Raw genomic sequence first — 26,587 nt, forward strand, 5'->3', positions numbered from 1 at the left:
AAGTAAGTTTCACTTTATTTTAAAGATCAGCAAGTTTAGCTTTCTTTTATGCTAGCAGCTTTTACATGTTTAGTTTCTTACATGTTATTTATTTGCAAGTTGATGAGCATGTTTTGCTTTATATGTTAGTATTCCAGTAGTTTGCTTTCTTTATTAGTTTATGAGCATGATTAGCTACACATGTTTAGTATATCAGTTAGTTGATTTCTTTGCTATTTATGAGCATGAGTAGCTATACATGTTATCTTTTCTGTTAATTGATTTCTTTGCTATTTATGAGCATGAGTAGCTTTACATGTTAGCATTCAGTTTTAGCATGTTTTTATTTATATTCATGCATATCGAGTTTTTGTGAGTAGATAGCGCTCACTAAGCTTTATGCTTATAGACTGCACTTTCTCCTACTGCAGATAAAGGAAAGGAAAAGATTTAGCAAGGAAGGCGACAAGGTGGTGGTGATGAAGGTGTGTGATGGCTGGACTATGGGGAGATCAAGAGTTTGCTAAGGAATTGTCAAGACCTTTCTGTTTAGAGTTCTTTTTGGTTTTCCTTAAACGCTATTATGAAGTTGGGACTGTAATTGAGTTTATTCCGTACTTGTAGGCTGATATGTCCTATTGTTGGAGTTTTATATTTGTTTACTATTGTTAGAATAGTTTCCTTTGAGTTATTGTGTTATTATTACTGCGTGGTTGTGGAAAAATATGTTCCAGCCGCCTGTGGCTGAGTATATATTATTTGTATTGTTGATTTGGTCACCGGTACAAGGGAAACTTTGCCGAAATTTTTCGGTAGGGTTTCCATGTGATTTTTAATCATACCGGTTAAGTAGAGTTAGTAGTTAAGTAACGGTCATCCTTAGAGAGTAATAGTAGTAAGAAGGGTGGTTGTTACACCTTCTTCTCGATTAGGCTTTCTCCTTGGCTCCTTATCCCTCAAACATCGTGCAAGTCCTTCTTGTCCACTGGTGTACTCTTCCGCAGCACCTCGTCCCTTGGATGCACCGATCTTGTTGGCTTCTTTCTCGTGTTATCCTTTTCGCTAGCTATATCTTCCGCTCGAGTTCTTGTGTTTCTAAGCTCCTATACACTTAAACACAAGGATCAAACATAAACATGACATAATATAACTTGGTTGAGCACATCAAAACTACCATGGGGTATTTACAATTTCCCCCTTTTTGATGTGCATCAACCCAAGTTAAAGTTAGGGTTAAACCATAATGAAATAATATAATTAAGTATATTGCATTTAAAAAAAATTGCTATACATTGAATTAACTAACTAAGAATATTGCAAAATTCATACAAGGATAAAAATTCTTAAAATATCCTTACATCCCCTCAACTTGTACTTATTTCTCCCCCTTTGATCACATACAAAAAATAAAAAATAAAATAAAATAAACTATTAGAAAATTTGAAATATTTTTCTAGGGGTACATAACAAAAAATACCAGTAGGCCAATATTTTTTAGAAATAATTTCAAAAATATTCTATTTTTACTTATTAATCTTTTGTTTTGACAAAAATAATTTAAAAATTAATTTTTAGTTTTAAAAAATTCTAAATTTTTTTTGTTAAAATTAAACTAAATAATCTATATTAGCAGAAAGATTTTCACAATAAAATATTAGTTTCATCGAACATAATTAATTTATCTCATCAGGACAACTTAATTTTTGAAAATAAATTTTAAAAAATATACTTTAAATTCTAGAAATTATATTAATTGTTTTGGATATGTAAAATAGATTTTTTTAATGCCAAAAAAAAATCAAAGTTTCCAAATTTCTATTTTCTTTAATTTTTAATATTAAATATTAACTTTTCAAAAAAAATGTAATAATTCAGATAATATTCAAAATTTTTTATTAAGATATAGAACATTATGTTTTATTATAAAAAAATAATTTTTTTTTCAAAAACTAGTAAGAAAAATATTTTTAATTTTTAAAATACTATTCTCTTTAATAAATTCATAGAAAATTACTTAACAGTCATAAAATTTCAAAATTATTTCATTTAATAGAGAATATTATATTTTATCACAAAAAATAAATTTTTTAAAAATAACTCTATGAAATAATTTAATTTTAAAGATATAATTTTTGTTGAAAAATTCATAAAAAATGATACAGTGGTAAAAATTTTTAAAAAATTTTCCTACAGGTAAGTAGGAAATCCTCTTTTTCGAAAAAGTTATGTTCTAATTAATTTTGTATAGAAAGATTATGAAACAAAAAGAAAATTTTAAGCATGCAATAAAAATATTACCACAAATAAAAATTAGAACATGCATGAAAATTTAACTTGAGCATGATTTTAAAACCTAATATAGATTCCTACCTACTGAATTAATTAGAAATTTTTTAGGAACATATTTTTATAAATTTTTTATAATTTGACCCTTATAATATCTAAATACTAATTTAGTCCTTGATAATTTCTAACATGTTGAACATGTAAGCATGTATCATCCTTGTTTAATTTTTCTAATTGTTCTTTTAACTTTTTATTTTTAATTTTCAAATTATCAAAGTCTTCCCGTCTGCATACATTTACTAATGTTAACTTTAACTTTTTTTTTTTTTCTAATTTAACCATATTTCTAATAAGCATTTTAATAAACTGGTATGATTGTTCAGAAAATAAAGCATGTACCTCACTTACCCTGTGCTCTAATGCTCCTTCTTCATCGACGCTTTCTTCTGATGATGCTCCCCTTTTATCGATACTTTCTTCTGATGATGCTTCTCCTTTACCAATGCTCATCTCTAATGTGCTTTCTTCATCCCTCTGATAGTTCGCCACTAGTGCCAGTCCGACATAGGCTTCGATCTCAGACTCGGAGGACGATGATGTAACGACCCAATTTTCCCTATTTTGAGTTCTGAATATCTTTAAAAATATTGGAAAATGCTTTTAAAATATTCTAGAGATTTTTAGGAATTTTTAGAGTATTTTTATACAATTTTTTTAGTCCGTTTGGTATTTTTACCGAGTGGAGGAAGTTTGAAAAAAAAAATAATAATAAGTTGAAGAAACTGGGTTTCGAACCCACAGCCTCGGGCCCAAGCAGAACCGGCCCGACCAATCGAGCTAAGCTCGTTTTGTTAACCTTATATGGAGTGAATAATATTTAAGGTATAGTATTTGATAAAATAACCCTAGGTTATAAAAAGAGGTTAAGTTAAGAGAGGAAAACCTAAAATTTTCTCTCGAAATTTCTCTTCTCTTCTCATGCGACGGCGCCGACTCCTGCTCGGGCGAAAACGCAGCACCTCCTAGGGCTCCGTTTCCGGCGGCCGGCGAGGATTTCTTTTCGGGTGTTGTTCACAGATTCGTGGTCTCCTCGTCAAGGAGAACACGCGGATAGGAAGGGATCGCCGAGACCTTCACTTCATCCAAACCCTAGAGCACTTTCCCTCCGGTTGTAAGTTCAAGAACCCAAGGTGAGTTGCTTCTCACCTGCAGTAGGAGTAGTTCCGATTCGTTTATGTTTTCTGGTTGTTTGAGTTTCCTGTGAAGCATGCTAGGGTTGCTGTTTTACTGCCGTGTACTCTAAGAAGTTAGACAAAATCCTTTTGTGAAGTTTGATCTGTAAAGAATTCTTCGATTGGACTTAACAAAGGCTTAATACAAGATTTTTGATCTCTAATCTATGAAGAACCAACTATAGTTTCTGTGGTTTCGGGTTGGTTTATAATGGTTGCTGCCATAATTGTTAAATCCGAATATGCTAGGTGGATTATGGGATCATTTTATGGTTGAGTAAGTCAGATTTGAGTTTGTGCCATGCAATGGGTATAGATCAACCTTATTTGAGAGAGTCCTGTTGGTTTCTTTTAATGGCTTAATTTATTTCCTTAAGTTTAGAACCATGTTAGAACAGTTTGAAGTTAGAAGAGTAGTTAAGGAAATATTTTGCAATGAGCTAGGTTTTGGTTCCTTATATGCTTAATGTGCATGCTTAAAAGTATGATAACAGCAGCATTCTTTTAGTTGATAACTACATTAAAGCCTTAATCAGAATGCTCATGTTCCTTTACAAGTTTTATTAGTTTTGGCTTGGTTTTAATAAGCAATGAATATGAGATAGCTTGATTAAATTTTGGGCTTGTAGTTAGTTTTCTGTATTGCTGTTAGAAGTTTAAAAAAAAAAAAGAGACCAAAGTCTTAATAGAATCCCTAATCTTTTTAAGAATTGGGATCAGTAGCATATCAAGTGCTCAAAGAAATGCCAAGGCATTTTATCAGAAGAAGTATTTAAAGTAAGATATAAAGAAAAGTATTTTATTTTTAAAAAGGGCATGTACCGGACACAAGGTCCAAGGGATGGGCTCCAAGTTGCCCCTAGACATAAAGTCTAGAAGTGTCTTAATGGTTTTGGGATTAGCTACCTCAATTCTCATTAAGAAAGGCGCGCAAAGTGGTACAATGTCGGGCCCAAGTAAAGTTGAGTACTATTTTAAAGTATAAAAGTATTAAATTTGGAAACAAATAGAACAAGTTTCTTTTATCTAAATTGAAAGATTCTAACAAGATAAATTGTTGTTTCCTTTAGAGATGCATGATGTAGTTTCACTTCTATTTCATGTTGAGCATGTACCTCCTGTTTTCTTTTACGTATATGCAGTTCTTATCGGATTTTGTGAGTAGAAAGCACTCACTAAGCTTTTAGCTTATAGATGCTATTTTTCCTCCTACTGCAGATATGGATAAAAATAAAGGAAAGGCTAAAATGGCATAGAAGAAGGCGACAAGGAGACACTGGTGGTGTGTGTGTGGATGGCGGTGATGGAAGATTTGGGGACCTTGCTTTTAAATTTCTGCAAGTTAAATTATTTAGGTTTCTTCTTAAATAACTAGGAGAATTAATAAAAAATTCAGATTCTTTATGCTCTCCCTGTTTTACTGTTTTGAAGTTGATTAAATACGTTGGTTCTGTTGAGTACAATATGAATTGTTTGAGTTATATGAAATTCGCTTTTGGTGCATTGCTTAAATCTGGAGTTTCAGATTGTTGCCGTGGAGTTTGGAAAATTCAGATCCTTTCATGTTGCTTAAAAACTGTAAAGTCCTATATTATTGTAGCCTGAATTGTATTGCTTAAGCTTGAGAACTATTTCGGCCGTGATACTTATCTGCTCTTGTGTTATCTGTTGCTGCTGGAAGTTTGGTTTTTTTTTAATTGCAAAGTAACTTTCTGTGAAAACTGATATGCCATGAGTTTGCTCAAGATGAGTAATAGCCATATATGCTAATCTGTTAATGGTTGTTAGATGTATGTTTGGTAGAAGTACATGCAAAATGTTAACTGGTAGTTACAAATTTATCATGTGCAAGTTTGCTTAAATTCTTAATGTGAACAAATGATGGAATTCGTTTGCTGGGTTAACTAATTCAGGTTGCAAGTTTTAAATGCCTACACATTTGTGGCTATACATGTTAACTGGAATTCGTTTGCAAGTTAACTGAATTGGTTTACAGATCTTTACATGCCTATAAGTGTTAAATGCTAAACACTGTCATGGTAACATGTTAATATATTTTAGCATGATTGTTAAGCTTGGTTGAGAGTAGTACTGAGATAATTAGAAGTGATAGCATGTAAAAAAAAAAAAAACAACAACAGATATCATGACAAGTTTATTTTCTTTAAGTTAAGAGAAATTTCAGTTTAGTAGAACGAGTAGTAGGTAACGGTCGTCATCAGAGTAGTAGTGGTAAGGAGGGTGGTCGTTACAGATGATTCATCTCACGTAGCTTTTTATTTCTTTGTTAATCTAGATTTATGAATTTCAAAGGTAGAAAATAATTCTTCTAGATTACTTACCTCTAAGTCCCTAAAGATGTAGTATGCATCTATTAAGGTTGACCATTCTAGTATTCTTGGAAAAGTGTTAAGCGTATACCTTAGTGAATCTCAGTTGGTTACCTTTTCTCTGAGATTCATGAGTTTGGTGATTAACTCCTTTAGCTTGGCATGTAGTTGAGGGACCGTTTCACCTTCCTTCAGTTGAAGATGTGTCAGTTGGCTCCGAAGTAGATCTCTTCTTACAAGCTTGACTTTGGAAGATCCTTCATGAAGCTCTAGGAATTTTTCCCAAAGATCTTTTACAGACTTGTAGTCTCCGATCTTGTTGACCTCTTGTTGTGGCAGCGCACTCAGCAAATGGAATTCTGCTTTTCTGTTGGCCACAAATTTGGCTTGTTCTATCTTTGTCCAGTTGTCCTCTTTGTTTAGATTGCTATTGTTTTCGATAGGTACTACAAAACTATTTTTCAAAATTAGAAAAATATCAAAGTCTATTTTGAAGTATACCTATATTTGCTTCTTCCAATGGGCAAAGTCTCCTTGAAACTTAGGCGGGTGGATACTTGTTCCAACCATCGTCTTCTGTGCTTTTATTGGCGGTTAGTCCTTTTGAAATGGTTGGACTCTAATATCACTTATTGGTCCTGTGTGGACGGTAAGAGGGGGATGAATTACCTGCAAAATAAAAATAACCCCTTTCTCGTTCTTTTTACTTAATTACATAACACTATTAAATTTAACAAAAATGCAGTGCATAAAAAATGAACAACTAAAGAAAGTAAGAAGGCTAGATTTACTTAGTTACAACATAGGTGGTTATTAATCCAACACATTGAAAAGTTCTACTAGAAATACCTTCATTAAAGGCAGAGTATCCTCTTACAGACGTTGGCAGCTCAAGAAAAAGACTAGGAAAGATTATAGTAGTTGTTGTTCAAGTTGTTTTCTAATTCCTAGCTCCAGGGGATTTTTTATAGCTCTTGGAAAATGTTATCCGAATTTGGAAGGTGCTTTCAAGGTGGTCCAAGGCACCTTCAACATGCCAATTCTTATTACTGAAGATAAAATTTTATCTTCGGCTAACAATCATTCGAAGGTTCCTTCAATAGGTTGGAAGGCACCTTCGACACTGTTCATGGAAGGAGCCTTCCAAGCCATTGAAGGTGCCTTCCCTGAGGTAGATAGGCTCCTTTGCTGATCATCTTCGCGTGGGTGATGCTCGGTTAACCAGAGTTGAGCTCACTCGAACTCAACTTTGACCTTCTCCTCAGCAAGCTTCCTTCCTGGCTTCTCATCTCTCGAACATCGTGCATGTCCTTCTCATCGGACATCCACCGATGTACTTTCACTACAACAAAAATCCTCATAGACATCGGTTTTCCACCGGTGTCTATTTCATTTTCGACCGATGTCTATGAAGCCGATGTTAAAAGTCTGCCATTTTAGACATTGGGTTAAAACCGGTGTAGTATCACTTAACGACACCGGTCTTCGAATCGGTTATTAACCGGTGTAGTATCACTTAACGACACCGTTTCATCAACGGTGTAAAACCGATGTAATATTGTATGTTAATAACACCAGTTTTGGCAGTGGTAAATGACCGATGTAATATTAGTTAATAACATCGGTTTTGCAGCGGTGGAAAACCGATGTAATATGTATATTTTTTAACAGCACAAATTTGATTTCCGAAACAATGAAAAACCGACAATAATAAAAAAAAAACATAAATATTCACAAATTATACAAATATTTTTCATTCAACAATATCCATAAAATACACAAATATTCACAAATTATATAAATAATCTTCTTACAACAGTATCCATAAAATACTCAAACATTCTTTTTACATCAAAAGCTAGCTAATAGATATCAAAATCAAGGTAGAACATTCTTTTAACACATCAAGGTAGAACCGCACTTCAAATGTAATCTAGCATGCATTCAACCCACTCGAACCGCACTTCATCAATTTCAACTCTAGAGTACTTGAGATTTGTAAACTGTAAAAACACATAAATAATATATTAGTAAACCAAGACCAAAGATCATAGTTGAAAATGCAATAAGAGCACCAGGTAACAAGATGACTAATTGGAATGCTTAAAAAGATAAACATTCATCAATTATCTCAACCACATCATATAGTGATAGATCTATGAATAACAAGTTCAAATCTAACCCTTGCATCCTTTTGGGAGGCAATCTAATTTGATAAACGAGCAAAAAGATGATTTACTCAAAATTAGTTTGCATTTGTAAAAAACAATATCACTTCTGATACTTTATTTTGTACATTTTATCAGTTAAAAGGAAAAAAATACACTTACCACATTGAACACAACAGGGGCCTCTTTACCTGGAGACAAATTCATGTTCAGAAACAGATACTGAGACAAATCAAATTAATAGATGTGTAAATATTAGTGGAACTGTTTCTTTCGTTTTCGGTTACCTGTTTCAAGATCATGCCAAGGATGGGCAGCCACTGATCTCTTGGACAATGACGACAATATCCTTTCATTCAACTTTGGAGCTGCAACGTTCTCTTGTTGTCCACTCATATTTCTACATACATAACAACATAATAAGGAGTATTTGAGGAGATTGCAAGAGTTTATTGATAACAAAAGTCCAAGGTAACTCATGATCCATGAAAAAAATATATAGAGAGAAAACAAAAAACTAGCAATCTGGAAGTTTTGTGCCTTGGCATTATCAGACTTTCAGTAATATGATAGCTGACGTCAAATAGAATTGCAAATCCAAAAGATGGCCATTTGTTCCCCTATTATGGAAGTTAATTAACAATTGAACTTGTATCCAACAAATTAAAGAATGAAAAATTACTGGACAAGTTGGAAAATATGTTATTGTTTCATTTTTATGCTCGCATAATCATTGTGGTACTAATGAACCGTATACAAATTACAGGGCACTAATTGGATAATCAACCAACTGCTTGCATTTAAAGCAATGTAGAAGGTTTCATCACTTAACAAGACCTCATAAAAACAAGTCCTTCATCAAGTTCACCAGCATTACTACAGCAGATCGATAATTCACGAATAGTTTAATGATTTTAATGCAAGTAAATGATCAAAATCAAGACTAAAAGAGATTAAAGCAGGAACTAGAACCGAGAGTGCGATGCTTTTACCTTGACGAAGGAATCGGAAGCGATGAGACAGAACCAACAATTGAGTTATTGGAGATGGATACCAGCCATTCCCTATGACCTTGATGACTGTTATCACCATCATGGACTTTCACTGCTACTTGAAGGGGTTGCAGCCCATCCCTGAGATCTTCACTGATCAAACCTTTGTAAACTCTACCAAATCCTCCAACACCCAAAACATGATCCTGCCTAAAATTCCCAACTTATTACTGAAAATGCCATACTAATTAACTCATGCCATACTAATTAATATCTATAACATGCCATACTAATTAACTCATGTATCTTGACATCTACATACCGAAAATGGCTCCATATCATATCTATAAATGGGATGTCCCTTGCTGTCAGATTCTAATTGCTTTCTCTCATAATTCCTTGGTCGAATTACTTCTTCTTCAAGTAGTTTCCACCTTTCAGAAAACGGCAACTACACCACCCAGAAAAAGCAACATGAGATAACTCTTGAGACACTTAGCATATACAGTGGAAATTCATGACACAGACATGTATTGAAATTGTAATCACTAGAAAAGAATAGGATTTGAGCTGGTAGAGAAGGATAAAAATGAAAACTGTATGGCACGAGACTAGATGATAACTAAATAGGTCATAGGCTAGAACAGTAAGGTCATAGCAAAATATAGTAATACACAAAGTTATAGACATCTGGAGATGTTTTAAAATACATCTTTTACATCAATGTTTCAAAGGGAAGGAATGATAAAAGCTTTTGGTTGCTCATTCTAAAATGCAAACCAGCCAAAACATGGTTACATGGGAATTTAAGATGGAAACACAATATATGTAAAGCAATAGATTGTTTGTTCCAAAAATCCAAATATACATTCATAATTTTGCAGATTTGAACATTGAAACACAATGAACTACTAGCTGTCTTTCACGTCAGGCTAAAGATGTTAAATAAATAAGGTATGTATATACACACACACACACACACACACACACACACACACACACACACATATATATATATATATATATATATATATATATATATATATATATATATATATATATATATATATATATATATATATATATATATATATATATATATATATAAAGACACACCTGTTAAGAGAAACTGGATGTGAACCAGGAAATTGTGGGTTTGTTCTTCCCTAATAACCAAGAATAAGAAACAGAGAACTAATAACAAATAAAATATAAATGAGTTAATACGATCAAATAAAATCACAGCAAATAAGACCAAATCGCATTGTGAAAATGTGACTGTTAATTGAAAATTTTAGTAGGGTTGGATCTAAAGTATAACTATATTAGTTACCAAAATAACAGGTACTTGTGAATCAATAAATAACAGAGGCTCCCTGACTGATTATGTATAACAGATTCATAAAGGTTTGAAAAATAAAATTCATAAAGAAAGACCATAAAAGAAAAGTGGCAAACTGAGAAAAAACTGAATCATAAATCAAGAGGTGCTAGAAGAAGGAAAAAAAAGTAGAGGTTATGATCTAAAATTCCAGTGTAATTGCAGCAACTTCCTATTACAGATGTAGTATTATTTAATGACCATTTAATGTGGATAATATAATTGAAATAAATAACAACTATTACAAGGTGAAGTATCCATACCGTAGGCGGCATTAAATCAAGGAATTGGTAACAGAGGTGGCACATTGCATCTTGCTGATCATAAGGTATTGCATCACCTAGAACATCATCATTTGTTAAAATTTTAATATCCACATTCTCCTGAAAAAGAAAGCAGGTGTAAACTTTAACATTCACCAAAATTGAAAAGATTATTGATAGTACAGTGCCTCTACTGACTGCTAAACCCACACAAAGAATAATAAAAATAGAGTCTTGTGTAAAGGATATCCATGACATATATACATACATTTTATAGCTGACACGATATGATGTCAATACCTCATCAAAGGTCTAATTATCCATGTAACAATTAACATTCTAGAGTAGATAACAAATACTAAAACCATATAAAATGTGAAATAAATCTTCAAGAAGAATGAGACCTTTTGAGAAAAAAAAATAGAAAGGCATATTTTCTGATACCATTAAAGAATTTTGTCATTTACCGTCAAAGAAATCATCTAATATCAAATTATCAATTAATGGTGATAATGAACTTTAATTTTTCTTGTATTCCAATACACTACTGTACTTCCAGCAGAATCAAATTGCTTATTTCTAGATGAATAGGCGCAAACATAAAAATTAGTAAAATTAAAATTAAAAAATGGACTTACCTTAGCTAATGAGATGCTAAACGACACAAAAAAAAGTTATGCTTAAATGTCTTGTTTTAGTAATGTCATACCTTTAAGAGTCTGGTTCAGTAATAGTTTACAAGTAGGAACAAGAAAAAAAGTAAGCATTCATATACATCTGACTATTAAATGAATGCTTTAGTTTAAAGTAATTGATTAAATTACTTTATGATTTCAGTATCAAAACACTCAAGTCTAGAAACCCAGAAGTAGACAAAACTTGAATACATATGTTAATGTCCAAGGGAAGATCTTAGTCTCTCAAAAGCATACATAATATTTTACATAAAGTAATTGATTAAATTCCTTGCTTAGTAATGTCATTTCATGGATACAAAGATCTTGGCGCCGAGAAAAAAATCGATTCTTCCTATTAAATGAATGGCAGAGTTTATACCATTGTAAACCCTTGTTGAACCACAAACCACCAAACGGATGTCACCCAGATTCTACGTTTGTGCACCCAAAAAAGACTCTATTTTCACCGAACATAAGGAAGAAGGGGAAAAACAGCGAAGAGCAAACAAGAAAAAGAAAAAAATCAGTGAAACGACGAGGGAAATTATAACAAATTCGATTAAAAGATCCAAGCTATGCCAAAAGGGGGAAAAAAAAAGAAACAAAAAACAGAAACCAGAACGCATGAAGATTTATGAATCTATGAAAGAAAAATTTAGGATCATTTTTATCACACTTACTTCGCTGCAGGAGCTACCGGACTATCATTCCCAACAGAACCACAGCCCTTCGGGGTGACCTTCCGCTCCTGCCCAGCCGCTTTCACCGCTAGGTCCTTCCCCACATTCCCTTGCCCAGAAAGCTGCCCTGCACTGCCACCGGACGCAACCTCCCCTCTCCCCGAAAACAAGCCGCCACCTTTTACCGAGTTCACTTCAGATCCGCCACCTTCGGCGGCAAATCCCCACGTCCCGCCCCCATCGTTGGCGTCGGAGAACCCCCTCTTGGCACCGGAGACGAAGCTCTTGGGGAGCAAATCCAGGGTGAGCCCGATCTTCTCCACGCGGTGGGGCGACTCCGACCCAGGCAGCCCAAACCTGAGTTCCGTGGCCTTGAGGTTCAGAACCCCTCCCTCGACTCCGCCGGCAGAGGAGTTCCGCTCCGACAGACCTATGTAATCATGCTCCACCGTCGACGACATCAACCTCTGCATAGAGAACAGGAGATCATCAAACTTCTGAAGATTCAAAGGTAGTCGAACAAACAATCGCAAAGGGCAGAGGAGTAAAAACAAAAAAAAAAATGGAGACACCTTTGCGTCTGGTTTTGCTGATCGTTAGCAGCTTCCTCTTCCTCCTACATTAGACACTTTGGGCTTATCATTAGCCCATATCCGTCGGAGAGGGAGGCGACGACGACCGACAAGAGATCAAGGGGCGACGCCTTCTCGGAACCTATCTGCATCTTGGCGGATCGAGCGGTGAATCGGAAGCACAGATCTCCGATCTTTGTTTCTGTCTGCTTCGAATTGGGAGAATAAAGGAGGTCGAGATTGGGTCAGCGATGGGAGGGGAGGAGAAGATAGAGGTGGAGAAGGTGAGTCGCCCGAAGACGGCTCTCTCTCTGCCTCCCGTGGACGACATCATATAGGGTTAGGTTAGAGGGAAGAGTTGAAAATTTTAGCTAAGTATTGGTGGGAAAATTATCATAGACATCAGATTTTAAAAATCGATGTTAAAATCGGTGTCTATTAACGAAAAAACGGACGCTTATAGACATCGCCTAAAAAACCGATGTCTATGAGCGAAAATCTGCGCTCATAGACACCGGTGTAAAATACTCAAAGACATCGGTTTTTGCTTAAAACCGTTGTTGTTCCACTGATGTCTATGAGGGTTTTTATTGTAGTGTTTTCAATAGCACCTCGTCCCTTGAATGCATTGAGTCCATCGACTCCTTTCCCGTTCCATCCTTCTCGCTAGTTGCATCTTCCGCTCAACTTCTTATGTTCCTAAATTCCTACACACTTAGACATAAGGATCAAACACAAACAGGACCTAACGTAACTTGATTGACCACATCAAAACTACCATAGGTTACTTACAACTTCTTCTATTTAATATCATTAATCTACTGTTAGGAAGTATATTAGATGACTCTAGTGATTATATGACCCGGGGGACCTAGGGTAACCCTTTAATTCCACTTTCTAGTGATATTTCTTTACTTAATGGCATTAGAACTTGGGTAAACTCTTCGATGTGATCTTCACAGGGTTGTGTTAGACTTTGGATAGATGACCTACAAGAATATAAGCATGGAGTTAGGTAGATAAATAATGCATAGGGACATTAACTAGCATCATAATAAAACCAAAATCCTAGGTCATCCCTAAATCCAACTTCACCATCTCCCTACATCCACTTACGTTCACACTCTTTCCCGCTCTCTTCTCTCTCTTTACTATCTACTCTCTCCTTGTTCTCTCTTTCCTCCTCTCTTTCTCTTCTCTAAATAACTCTCTCTCTTTCTCAAGTGCTTGTGAACTAACTTTTAATTGTCTAGATAACTCGCTGTATAAAATTAACTAGTGTTTAGTTGATAGTTCCTATGTGATCGATATTTTATTACTTGACAACATAACCGTGCACTTATGGTTTCCTGACATTAAGTTTTTAGCACCGTTGTCATGGGTTGTTTAAATTAGCATTAGTTAATTAGCATATGAGTTACTCTAGACTTATTACTAGATTTTTCATTTACTTGTTTATTTTATTTTTATATTTTTCTTTCTTGTAATTTAAATTCTGCATTCCAGTTTTTCTAATAATTCTGGTTTTATAAGATACAATGAGCATTAACATGTCAAGCAGACCTTTAGGAGAATTTTCACACCCATTTCTATAAGATTCAGTTCTCATATTGTGCAACCTCATATTGAAGTAGATAACTTCCAACTAGGCCTAGAATGAATCTTCATGATGCAAGGTCACAAATTTGGAGGAGAAATTTTAGAGAACCCATACTTTTACCTTAAGTCATTTATTGAATATTTCAACATGGTGAACTAAGGAGTTTTAGCAAATGTCATTCAGTTAATGGCATTCCCCTTTAGTATCAAGGATAAAGCAAGAACTTGGTTGTATTGTCTCCCTCCATAAAGCATAACAAGTTGGTAACAATTGCAGCAACTATTTCTGAATTATGTTTTTCCTCCAAGCAAAATAGTGTATATGAGGAATAACATTACAAATTTGGTCAGGTAGATGGAGAATCACTATTTGAAGCATGGGATAGATTTAATGGTTTATTAAGATAGTGCCCTCACCATGGTTTGGAAAAATAGTTGAAGCTTTATCCATGCTCACAATGGTCAGTTAACAGTAATCGACAACTCAAGGTGCCTCTATTGGAGGCGTGAGGGAACCCTCCATGGAGGCTAGGGTGCCTTCCATGGAGGTGCAAGGGTGATAAACCCAAATTCTGTCATGGGTACAAATAAAATACCGAACCCCTCTAAGATAATGAAGCATAGGGAATAGCCTGGATCGTCTCTCTCAAGGAATATAAGCAATGATTGAATCTTAGGATCAATTTATTAGAATTGGGGTTTTGGATTTTTAGTTCTAAATCTAACAAATGAAGACAATGTAAGAATGAAACTAAATCTAATGCAATAGAAGGAAACCCTAACTAATCATCAACAATGAATCCACAATATACTATCACTCTATGCTATAGATTGTAGGATCGTAGATGTGCTAGAAGGGGGGGGGGGGGTGAATAGCACGTGTTGCTTTTTTGTTTGTTTCATAAAACTCAAAGTAAGTATGCAGCGGAAATAAATAAAGAACCAAAGGCAATCGCTAACACAATTTATTTTACTTGGTTCGGAGTCTGTGGCGACTCCTACTCCGAGGCTCGCGATCGTTGATCGCTTTCGGTGGGCAATCACTATAAGTTCAGAAAGCTTTACAAAAAAATAATACATTACAAATATCAATTACAACTAGTTATCGACGACTTGGTGAAATCAATCTTCTGGCTTTGGTCGTCGTCGGAGCAGCTTTTAGACATTCCGGAGTGCGCACAGTTGTTTGTTCTTGATCTCAGAATTGTTGTTGTAGCACCTGGTTGATCCCTCCTTTTATAGCCGAGCTTGATCTGATCTATATCCACTAATCTCGGGATTAGTGTTTGACTCGTCACTAATCGGACGACCGATCCCTTAGTTCGATCGACCGATCCCCTAGTTCGGTCGACCGATCCTACCTCGATCAGCCTCGCTTCCCGTCCAGATTCTGCCGCTTCGGATAACCCTTCGTTTGGTCGACCGATCCCGATGTTCGGTCAACCGATAAACCGATGATCTCTGCTCCGATCAACTCGGCCTGATCCAGTCATCACTTATCCTTGGTTCAATTGACCGATCCCGAGGTTCGGTCGACCGATCCCGAGGTTTGGTCGATCGATCCCCTGATTGAACCCGGTCCACTTGCTAGAACTCTGATCTTGCTACTTAGAGGTTTGGTCGACCGATCTAGACGTTCGGTCGACCGATTTCGGTCGATTCTAACCTTGCATAAAGTGTCAGTCTCCTGTAAAACAGAGTTAGCATATAGCTGATAATATGTAAATAAAAGTTTTGACAGCCTTCAGACTGTCCAGTTCTGATTTCAGATTTCCTCCGAAAACCCTAGGTCAAACTGACGCCTACTGTTCCCTCACAGGAGAACGCATCCCCACCTACTTCTCTCAGGAGAGTTTATCTATTGCCAGATCGGTCCTCCTGACCGACTGGACTTTCCACTTGTTAGAATATATACTAAAAGTCTAGCTTTTTGTATAAACATTTATTTTGAAATAAGAATCACATTGGTCAAATGTCTACATTTACATGCTAAATGTAATTGTTTATTTAATTTATATTGAAGATAACATAGTGTGTGGTGTCACACAGAAGATCATGTTATCAGTTCTTTATAAATTATAAATAGTTGCTGACAACCAAGATGAAATGGGGCAAACCATTGAAATGGTTGTAGTGTAATTTGGTATTAGTTTATCTTGACTATAAAATTAATGGATATTCGATATCTTAAACACAGGGAGACTAACACACTCATGATAAGAAGGAGCCCATATTGTAATATGGGATTGGTGCGGTAGTGCAATAATAACTCTTTATTGGAATGAGATATTATTGATGAACTTGAGTTGGGTGTTCGGGGCGAACATGGGAAGCTCAAGCTCATTAGGAGACCAAAACCAATTCCTCCTCTCGGTCCCTGTTGTAGCCTCTTATTTATAAAGCCTTATATCTACCCAAAGCCTAGCTTCTTAACCAAGCTTAAGGGCCGACCACATCCTTGCTTGGAGCCCAAGCAAGGGGCCGGACAAGCCAAGCTTGGAGCCCAAGCTAGGGTCGGCCAAGCCTTGCTTGGTGCCCAAGCAAGGGGTCGGCCATGCACACATAGAAAAGGAAGTTTTATTTTTTATAAAATCTTTCCTTTTATAGAGATCCATTTAAAGGATTTAAAAGGATGATTTTAATTATAAAACATTTCTTTGTTAGATCGATCACAAAAGCAAATAAAAGGGAGTTTTTATTTTGTTAAAAATTTTCCTTTTATGATGCTTTCCACATGGTTTTAAAAGAGAGTTTTAAATTTTTAAATCTTTCCTTTTATAGCTTTCTATAAATGATTAAAAGAGAGATTTGAAATCTTTCCTTATTTGTAGTTATCTATAATGTTTAAAAGAAAGATTTTAATTTTAAACTTTCCTTTTTTGTAACCATGATATAAAAGGAGTTTTATTTTAAATCTTTTCTTTTGTAGACATCCACAAAATGATTTAAAAGAGAAGATTTTAATTTTATAAAACATGCCTTTTATAGCTAACTACAAAAGGGATTTTAAAAGAGAGATTTTATTTTTTGTTTAAAATCTTTCCTTGTTTGATGCATAAGTGATGGCCGACCATGTAAAGGAATAAAAGGAAGTTTTAATTTTTTGTTTTAAAACTTTCCTTTTTTGGATTCACCAAGGATTATAAAAGAGAGGGAGAGGGTGCCTCATGGAGAACAACTTAAGCCTTGCATCCTCTCTATTGTGGCCGAAATTCCTCTCTTCTATTCCCTTAGTGGCCGGTCCTCTTCTTTCTCTTTTCTCCTTTTGTTTTCTCTCTTGGAGGCCGGTGGCATCAAGTATGGTTTTCTCTTGGTAGCTGGTTGTTTGAAGGAGAAGAAGAAGAGAAGGAACCTCTCTTGTCTAGCATGCCTTGGAGGTTAGTTGGTGGCCGAAACTTGGAAGCAAAGGAAGAAGCTTGGGTGGATTTCATCTTGGTAGATCGTCGCCCACACGACACCCAAGAGGAGGAGAGAAATATGACAGAAGATGAAGAAGTCTATAAGCTACTAAGAAAGGTATAACTAGTTATTTGTTTCCGCATCATAGCTAGTTTATCTTCTTTGTATAGATCTTGAAAAACCAAACACAAGAGGCTATCAGTTTTAGGTTATGGTTTTGTTATCGATTTTATTCATTGATTTCATGTTTCGATATTGTGCTTCTATTGAGGTCTCTATAGTTAAACCTAGTTTACTATAAGTTAAATATCTGATTTCTTTGAAAGGCTTTGTCTAGGAAGTGGTGGATGATCTCATACTCAAGAAGGCCTAATGCCTCGCCATGTTTAACCTAGAAGCCGATATTTGAAATATATTTTTAATTAACTTCTGTAATATGGTTTAACTTATGAAGAACACATCGGTTAAACTTGGAGTAAAAATGTTAAGTATCGTTTCCAATCCAAGTTTAACTTCTGAATGACATTTGGATTAATAATGTTAAGCATCGTTTGCAATCCAAATTTAACTTCAGTAGAGCACATGGGTAGCTAGGATAGTTCTATGCATGTACAAATTTGTGTACAGGAGAACTAGAATGGTATTCAGAGTAGCAACCAACAATAGGTATCAGAGCTAGGTTTATGCCTCTGTGTGTTTGGTTTTTACTTTAGTTATGCACATGTCATACATATTTTAGGCATGAAAATAGTAGGATGTGCAAATAGATTAACTCTGTGGTTGCAGGCTCCAACTATTATGACCTATTATGATTATGTGTCATTGGACCCTCGGATATGTCGAGAGTATTTTATGTGTGTGCATGATTGTATTTATTAAATACAGCAGGAGCTGTATTAGTTTTAGGATTATACATTTTGTTTGATCTAGACTTTATGTACATTCCTTTGTGGAATATAGGATCAATATATGTAAAATTTTATTTTTGTCGCGGATCGTATCCTTCCGAGGCGTGGTGCTATTTGAGGACCAGAGGCACAGCGAAAAAGGAAGCTCGATGGATGCGACGACATGAGCCCTAGGGCTGGCGGCTAGGTTTGACGACTGCTAGGGCTGGCGACACATGGAGGGCAGTGATGAAAGAGGCCATAATAGTTGGAAAATTATTTTTCCATATTTATTGCTTTTATTTGTTGTGATGTGTGTGTGTGTGCATGTTAAAATCCTCATCTTAAATAACTAAGTGGAAGAGGGATTTCTAAATAAATTCCACGGTCTCCATTACTGGTTTGTAAGTGATGCAAACAAACTTGCGCGTTGGCTTTGAATGCCTTCCTCCACATCAGATGAGTTTGTTTGTGGATCACTAGATCAAACTTCCTTTATGGATGATTATAGGAAATTATTTAGGAGCGTGTGATCTTCTCCATCTGAAGGGGCACAATCCTATTTAATGAACTTAGTATCAAGTAATGGTATACACTTAGGCGCATTTAATAGTATCCTTCCCATCGGAGTCACTGCTATTATTTGTGTGATCGAAGAAAAACCAACTATTAATTTGTCATAAAGCTAGGTAAAGCCCCCTCTTACAAATGATTGAATTTGTATACGATGTTTGAGGTAATAAAGTTAGGTTGACAAGATAATTAATGGGCAAATCCCTCCTCTTACAAATGTTTGAATTTGTATACGTTCATACTATTGTGGCATACAAAAATCACGGTGTTTGAGGTGTTGGTGAATTTAAATGATATTATTTGAGGAATCAATATTATTTTAAATTCTAAGGTTTTGACCAAATATTTGATCGAAGACAGATCAACTATTAATTTTATTTGCCATAAAGTTAGGTTGACAAGATAATAAAATTAATGAGTAAAACCTCCTCTTATAAATGTTTGAATTTGTATACGTCCATACTATTGTGACATACAAAATTCATGGTATTTTGAGGAGTTGGTGAATTTAAATAATATTGAGGAATCAATATTATTTTAAGGTCTTGATCAAATATTTTGTGATTCTTAGGCTTTCAAATGACTTTCAATCCCCTAGCTATTATATTAGAAGAAAACAAACTTACTAGTCCTAATTATATTGATTGGAAGCAAACGGTAGACCGTCCTCGCAAAATTGAGCACAATAAAGGTGTATCTTATTCATTAGTTGTTGAAACATGTTTAGTGGTATTATCTACCGGTACCTAGTGTGTAGATACGAGAGCCACTGATCATGTCTGCAATTCATTGCAGGGGTTCTAGGAAACCTGACGACTACATGAAGGGGAAATCACCATAAGCATGGGCAATGCTACGAAAGTGGCGGCTGTTGCAGTGGGAGATGTTTATTTATCCTTTAGAAATAAAACATTGATTTTGAGAAATTGCCTTTATGTACCAAGTTTTAGAAAGAATTTGATTTTAGTTTATAAATTGTTTAAGGATGGATATTCTATTTCTTTTGATGACAAAGTGGTTGTCAAAAAAAATAGGGAGATTGTCTGTTCTGGTATATTGGTTGGCAATTTACTCTAAATCTAATAACTCCCACGATGCAACAAATGGAAATTAATAACACATCTTCTAAAAAGAGAAAGCAACCTTCGAAAATGAACCAAACATATCTTTGGCATCTAAGGCTAAGTCATATTAACTGAAGTAGGATTCAAAGGTTAATAGCCAATGGACTTTTGGGTTCATTAGTGTCGGAATACTTTCCAACCTACAAGTCTTGCTTGGAAGGAAAAATGACCAAGAGACCTTTTAAGGCTAAGGGGTATAGAGCCAAAGATGTGTTGGAATTGGTTCATTATGATTTGTATGGACCTATGACTATCCAGGCAAGAGGTGGTTTCGAATATTTCATCTCTTTTATAGATGACCATTCGAGATACGGGTACATTTACTTGATGCGCCACAAGCCTGAGTGCTTTGATAAGTTCAAAGAGTACAAGGCTGATGTGGAGAAACATCATTGTAAAAGTATCAAGACACTACGATCTGATCGTGGTGGAGAGTACCTCTTAGGAGAGTTTAGGAATTACTTATCAGATATTGGGATTCAATCCCAACTGTCTGCACCTGGTACACCCCAACAGAATGGTGTGGCCGAACGAAGGAATAGTACTCTTATGGAAATGGTTAGATCGATGATGAGTTATTCTGAATTACCAAATTCGTTTTAGGGATATGCTCTAGAAATGACAGCATACATTCTGAACTTAGTACATTCTAAATCAGTATCCTCTACTCCCATAGAATTGTGGAATGAGCGTAAGCTGTTGGGTTTTTCGGGCCGCGAAAACTGCTTTTTCCCATCGCGGAAACCCCGAAAGCCCCTAGCCAACGGATCCGTGCAAAGAAAGAGTTTGAAAAACACACGAATATGAGTTTCTACCTAGATCTACACTTAGATCTACAAAAGAAAGGTTATACCTTTGAAGCGAAGCCCTTCGCGTTCCCGCTCATCCAAACGGTGCTGGATCTCGTGAGTATCAAAATAGATACCCCTCTAGAAGTATCCACACGGACACGTAGGTGGAGAAAAACCACACAAAGGGTGTGCTAGAACCTTGTGTGGTTCGGCCAAGTTGAGGAGGAGAGGGAGATGGAGAGCTAGAGGAAGAAGATGGAGTGAATGAGTCTTGAATGAAAATTCATTCCAATTCATCCTCTTGTGTGGCCGACCACTTTAGTAACTCCCACTCATTTAATGTGGCCGGCCACATTAATGGGAAAGGAGGCTTGTAACCTCTATGAGGTGGCACACCATGATGATGTGGAGCATCATCATTGGTCCACATCTTGCCATCTCACTTATGATGTGGCAATTAGTCAAGTCAAACTTGACTCTTCCTCTTCCTCTCAAGTCAAGTCAAACTTGACCAAATCTCTTCCATGGTTGATCTAATCTAACCATTTGATTCAAGCCAACTTAATATAATGAATCTAATTCATTAAATTAAGTTGATTTAATGAGTCATAATTTAAATTAGACTCATTGAATACATGAATCAACTTGAGTCCAACTCAATTAGCCCAATTTGGATTACTCTTAATCCAATTTGATTCATCAAATGAATCTAATCCTCTTGGTTCATCATATGAACCTAATCTCCATCTAATTGTCCTTAGTGTGTGACCCTATAGGTTCTTGTAACGTTGGCAATGCCCCTAAACCCATTTAAAAGCATAAGTAATGAGCGGTATCTAGCAACACATCATTACTACCCAATGTTACAAGAATATTGAGATCCAACATCACCTTATGACTACTAATTGTGACTCCTCACAATATATGACAAGTGTCCTTCTATCCTAGACATCTAAATTGATCAATGTGAGGCATAGACCGTGTCATCCTCTGATCAATCTAAATCCTGAACTCCAAGTAGACTCACTAAATCAAATGAGCTCAATATCTCATATTGACTCATTTGGGCATGACCATGCACTTCGTGGTCTCACTCTATCAAGAATACCAATGTCGCTCCCGTCATATAGGAGGGATAGATCCCATCTACATCACTCACATCCCTCTGCATAATTCGTTACATACCCAGTAATCGCCTTTGTAGTCCACCCAGTTACGGGTGACGTTTGATGAAACCAAAGTACATAACTCCTTATGTAGGGAACTATGGTAACTTCAGGTCGAATGACTAGTAGTCATACTAATAGCCACATGAGAAAGTATATGACACTCATATAACGATCCATGATACTTTCTCATGGCGGGTCATTCAGTATACATTCTCTAATGTATACCCATGTGTCAATTTAATATCTCTATATCCATGACTTGTGAGATCAAGTCATCGAGTTGACCTATATGCTAGTCTTATTGCATTAACATTGTCCCTGAATGTTAATACTCGACTAGGAATGATTAAGAGTAGTGTTCCCTATATTATCTCACTATCGATTCAACCAATCGATTGATATAGGTAAGAACCTTCTACTCAAGGACGTTATTATACTTAGTTTATTTGGCACCAATACAAGTAAGTATAATAACCAAAAACTAAATGCCTTTATTTATATAGAATATGATACAACAAGTCCAAAATACAATCATCAAATGATTGGCTCTAGGGCTCTAGCTAACAATATCCCACTAGCACTAGTGCCAATCAGTGTAGGCTCTAAGCCCCAATGACCTAGTGTGACCATCATGCTTCCTCTGTGACAAAGCCTTGGTCAAGGGATCTGCGATGTTAGCCTCTGTAGGTACTCTGCAAATCTTCACATCTCCTCTCTCGATGATCTCTCGAATGAGATGGAAGCGCCGTAGTATGTGTTTGGTCCGCTGGTGTGAGCGAGGTTCCTTCGCCTGTGCTATAGCTCCATTGTTGTCACAATAGAGCTCAATGGGGTCAGCAATGCTAGGAACCACCCCAAGTTCAGTGATGAACTTGCGGATCCAAACTGCCTCCTTTGCTGCCTCTGATGCAGCAATGTACTCGGCCTCTGTTGTAGAATCAGCTACTGTGTCCTGCTTCGAACTCTTCCAGCTGACAGCACCACCATTAATGCAAAATACGAACCCTGACTGCGATCGGTAATCATCCTGATCGGTTTGGAAGCTGGCATCACTGTAACCCTTTACAGCTAGCTCATCATTGCCTCCATATATCAAGAAATATTCTTTAGTCCTTCTTAAGTACTTAAGAATATTCTTGACCGCTATCCAGTGACTTTCACCTGGATCTGACTGGTATTTGCTCGTCATGCTCAAAGCATACGAGACATCAGGTCGAGTACATAGCATGGCGTACATGATCGATCCATGCGGTTTCTCTCCTCTCTAGAAGAGGGACCTTGAGTCTTCGAAAGACTCATGCCATGTGACATCGGCAGAAATCCCTTCTTGGAGTTTTGCATGGCAAACCGAAGGAGTACCTTGTCAATGTATGTACTCTGACTTAGGCCAAGCAATCTCTTAGATCTATCTCTATAGATCTGTATCCCTAGAATGCGGGATGCCTCACCTAAGTCCTTCATTGAGAAGCAACTCCCTAGCCAGGTCTTGATAGACTGAAGCATAGGGATGTCCTTCCCAATGAGTAGTATGTCATCCACATACAATATGAGGAAGACAACTATGTCCCCTACAACCTTCTTGTAGACACAAGGTTCATCTTCGTTCTTGATGAAACCAAACTATTTGATTGCATCATCGAATCAAAGATTCCAGCTCCGAGAAGCTTGCTTTAGTCCATAAATGGACCTATGCAGCTTGCATACTCTGCTAATATGTCGTGGATCTACAAAACCCTCAAGTTGTGTCATGTACACATCCTCGAGTAGGTTTCCATTCATAAACGCTGTTTTGACATCCATCTGCCAGATCTCGTAATCGTGGTAAGCTGCAATAGCAAGCATGATCCGAATGGACTTAAACATCGCTACTGGAGAAAAGGTTTCATCATAGTCAATACCATGAATCTGCTTGAAACCTTTAGCTACCAAGCGACCCTTATAGATAAGTCCATCCATGTCAGTCTTTCTCTTAAAGACCCACTTACACCCAATGGGTTTTACCCCTTCAGGTGGATCAACCAAAGTCCATACTTGGTTGGTGTACATGGATTCCATCTCCGATCTCATGGCCTCTAGCCATTTCTCGGAATCTGGTCTCATTACAGCTTCCTGATAGGTGGTAGGCTCATCATCTATGAGCACAACGTCATCATGGTCAGATAAGAGAAATGAGTATCTCTCAGGCTGATGACGTACCCTATCAGACCTGCGAAGAGGTATGTCTACTTGAACTGGTTGTTGTTCCTCAACTCTTTGTGGAACAACATCATCCACAACACTTTATGGTTCCAGTTCAACTTCCATCGAGGCTTCAGTGCTATTGTTCGCATCTTGAACTTCTTCAAGATTGAACGTGGTCCCACTAGTCTTTCTAGAAACAAAGTCCCTTTCTAGAAAGACCCCAGTCTTTGCCACAACTACCTTGTGCTGACTGGGAATGTAGAAGTAATATCCCTTAGTTTCCTTGGGATATCCAATAAAGTAGCACTTGTCGGATTTGGGTCCTAATTTGTCTGAGACTTGACGTCTAATGTAAGCCTCACAACCCCAAATCCTCATGAAAGACACCTGGGCATCTCTCCCAGTCCATATCCTATATGGTGTCTTTATCACGACCTTTGATGGAACTCGGTTGAGTATAAAAGCTGCCGTGTCTAGAGCATAGCCCCAAAGGTATGTCAGAAGATCTGTGTGACTCATCATAGATCGTACTATATCTAATAAGGTACGATTCCTCCTTTCGGATACACCATTCCACTGTGGTGTTCCAGGAGGAGTGGGTTGGGATAGAATCCCACACTCAGCTAGGTAGTCACGAAACTCATGGCTAAGGTATTCTCCACCTCGATCTGATCGAAGTATCTTAATACTCTTGCCAAGCTGGTTTTGTACTTCATTCTTGAATTCTTTGAACTTTTCAAAGGATTCTGACTTATGTGTCATCAAGTACACATAACCATATCTACTAAAGTCATCAGTAAATGTGATGAAGTACCTATAACCACCTCTAGCAGCGACATTGGAAGGGCCACATACATCACTATGTACAAGTCCTAACAAATCAGTCGCTCTCTCGCTGTGCCCACTAAAGGGAGTCTTGGTCATCTTGCCTGGTAGGCATGACTCGCATATCTCATATGATTCAAAATCAAATGAGTCCAGTAAACCATCCTTATGGAGCTGGGATAAGCGCTTGTCATTTATATGACCTAAGCGACAGTGCCAGAGGTAGGTTTGGTTCATGTCATTTGACTTGATCCTCTTGGTTTTTATGTTATAGATAGGGCTCTCAAGGTCTAGAATATAGAGTCCATTTATCAGAGGTGCACTACAATAGAACATATCGTTTAAATAGACGGAACAACATTTGTTCTTTATTGTAAACGAGAAACCTTTCTTGTCCAAACAAGAAACTGATATAATGTTCTTAGTTAATGCAGGCACATAACAACAATCGACTAACTCTAGTACATGCCCAGAGGGCAGAGATAGAAAGTAAGTTCCTACAGCAACAGCAGCAACCCGTGCTCCATTGCCTACTCGTAGGTTCACCTCGCCCTTTGTCAATGCCCTGCTATTTCTCAGCGCCTGCACATCAGTACAAATGTGAGAAGCACATCCAGTATCTAATACCCATGATGTAGAAATAGATAGATTGACTTTTATAACATATATACCTGAAGTGAAAGTCTCACTTCGCTTCTTCCTAAGATCCTCCAAGTATACCTTGCAGTTCCTCTTCTAGTGCCTGGTCTGACCGCAGTGGAAGCAGGTAGCATCCTTGGCGACCCCTCCTTTAGGCTTCAGTGCCTTACCTTTGCCCTTGACTTGGGACTTTCCCTTGCCTTTGGGCTTGCCCTTGCCCTTATGTTTCTGAACCATCAGAACAGTGTTGGGCTTAGCCTTCTTAAGGTTCAGCTCAGCAGTTCGCAACATACTAAGCAGCTCGGGTAGTGGCTTGTCAATCTCGTTCATATTGTAGTTTAGAATGAATTGACTGTAGCTATCCGACAAGGATTGCAAGATCAGGTCAGTGGCCAGCTCTTGGCCAAGTGGAAACCCCAACCTTTGTAGGTTCTCTATGTACCCAATTATTTTGAGTACATATGGGCCTACAGGATCCCCGTCTGACATCTTGCACTGAAACAGTGCCCTTGAGATCTCAAATCTCTCATGCCTCGCTTGACCTTGATACAGTTGACGAAGATGTTCAACCATATCGTAAGCGGCCATTAACTCGTGTTGCTTCTGAAGCTCAGAGTTCATGGTCGCGAGCATTAGACAAGACACATCTAATGCGTCATCTTGATGCTTCTTGAAAGCATCTCGGTCAGCTCGCGGGGCAGTGGCATGAGGAGCCTCCGGAATGGGCTGCTCCAGAATGTACAGTTTATGTTCTTGGGTGAGAACTATTCTCAGGTTCCTATACCAGTCCAGGAAATTTGCTCTGTTGAGCTTGTCCTTCTCGAGGACAGATCGCAGGGA

General features: G+C 36.9%; 1 protein-coding gene and 1 non-coding gene across 3 annotated transcripts; both read right to left on the reverse strand.

Moving 5' to 3' along the window:
• Window positions 1-11,974: 11,974 nt before the first annotated feature.
• Window positions 11,975-12,621, reverse strand: LOC122039614 (auxin-responsive protein IAA27-like). Of its 2 annotated transcripts, none has more exons than XM_042599150.1 (2): window positions 12,561-12,621; window positions 11,975-12,455 (listed from the first exon to the last, which is right to left on the reverse strand). In XM_042599150.1, the coding sequence occupies exon 2, from the start codon at window positions 12,447-12,449 to the stop codon at window positions 11,985-11,987; it is 465 nt and encodes a 154-aa protein (XP_042455084.1). In that variant the 5' UTR covers window positions 12,450-12,455; window positions 12,561-12,621; the 3' UTR covers window positions 11,975-11,984. The 2 variants fall into 2 exon arrangements, with proteins under 2 accessions (XP_042455084.1, XP_042455085.1); XM_042599151.1 differs by having other exon boundaries at window positions 12,540-12,621.
• Window positions 12,622-14,479: 1,858 nt separating this feature from the next.
• On the reverse strand, window positions 14,480-14,584 carry LOC122044632. The gene has a single exon (XR_006129663.1). It is a non-coding gene; the product is annotated as a small nucleolar RNA R71 (small nucleolar RNA).
• Window positions 14,585-26,587: the final 12,003 nt, after the last annotated feature.

Source organism: Zingiber officinale, chromosome 2A, assembly GCF_018446385.1.
Source record: "Zingiber officinale cultivar Zhangliang chromosome 2A, Zo_v1.1, whole genome shotgun sequence".
NCBI lineage: Eukaryota > Viridiplantae > Streptophyta > Magnoliopsida > Zingiberales > Zingiberaceae > Zingiber > Zingiber officinale.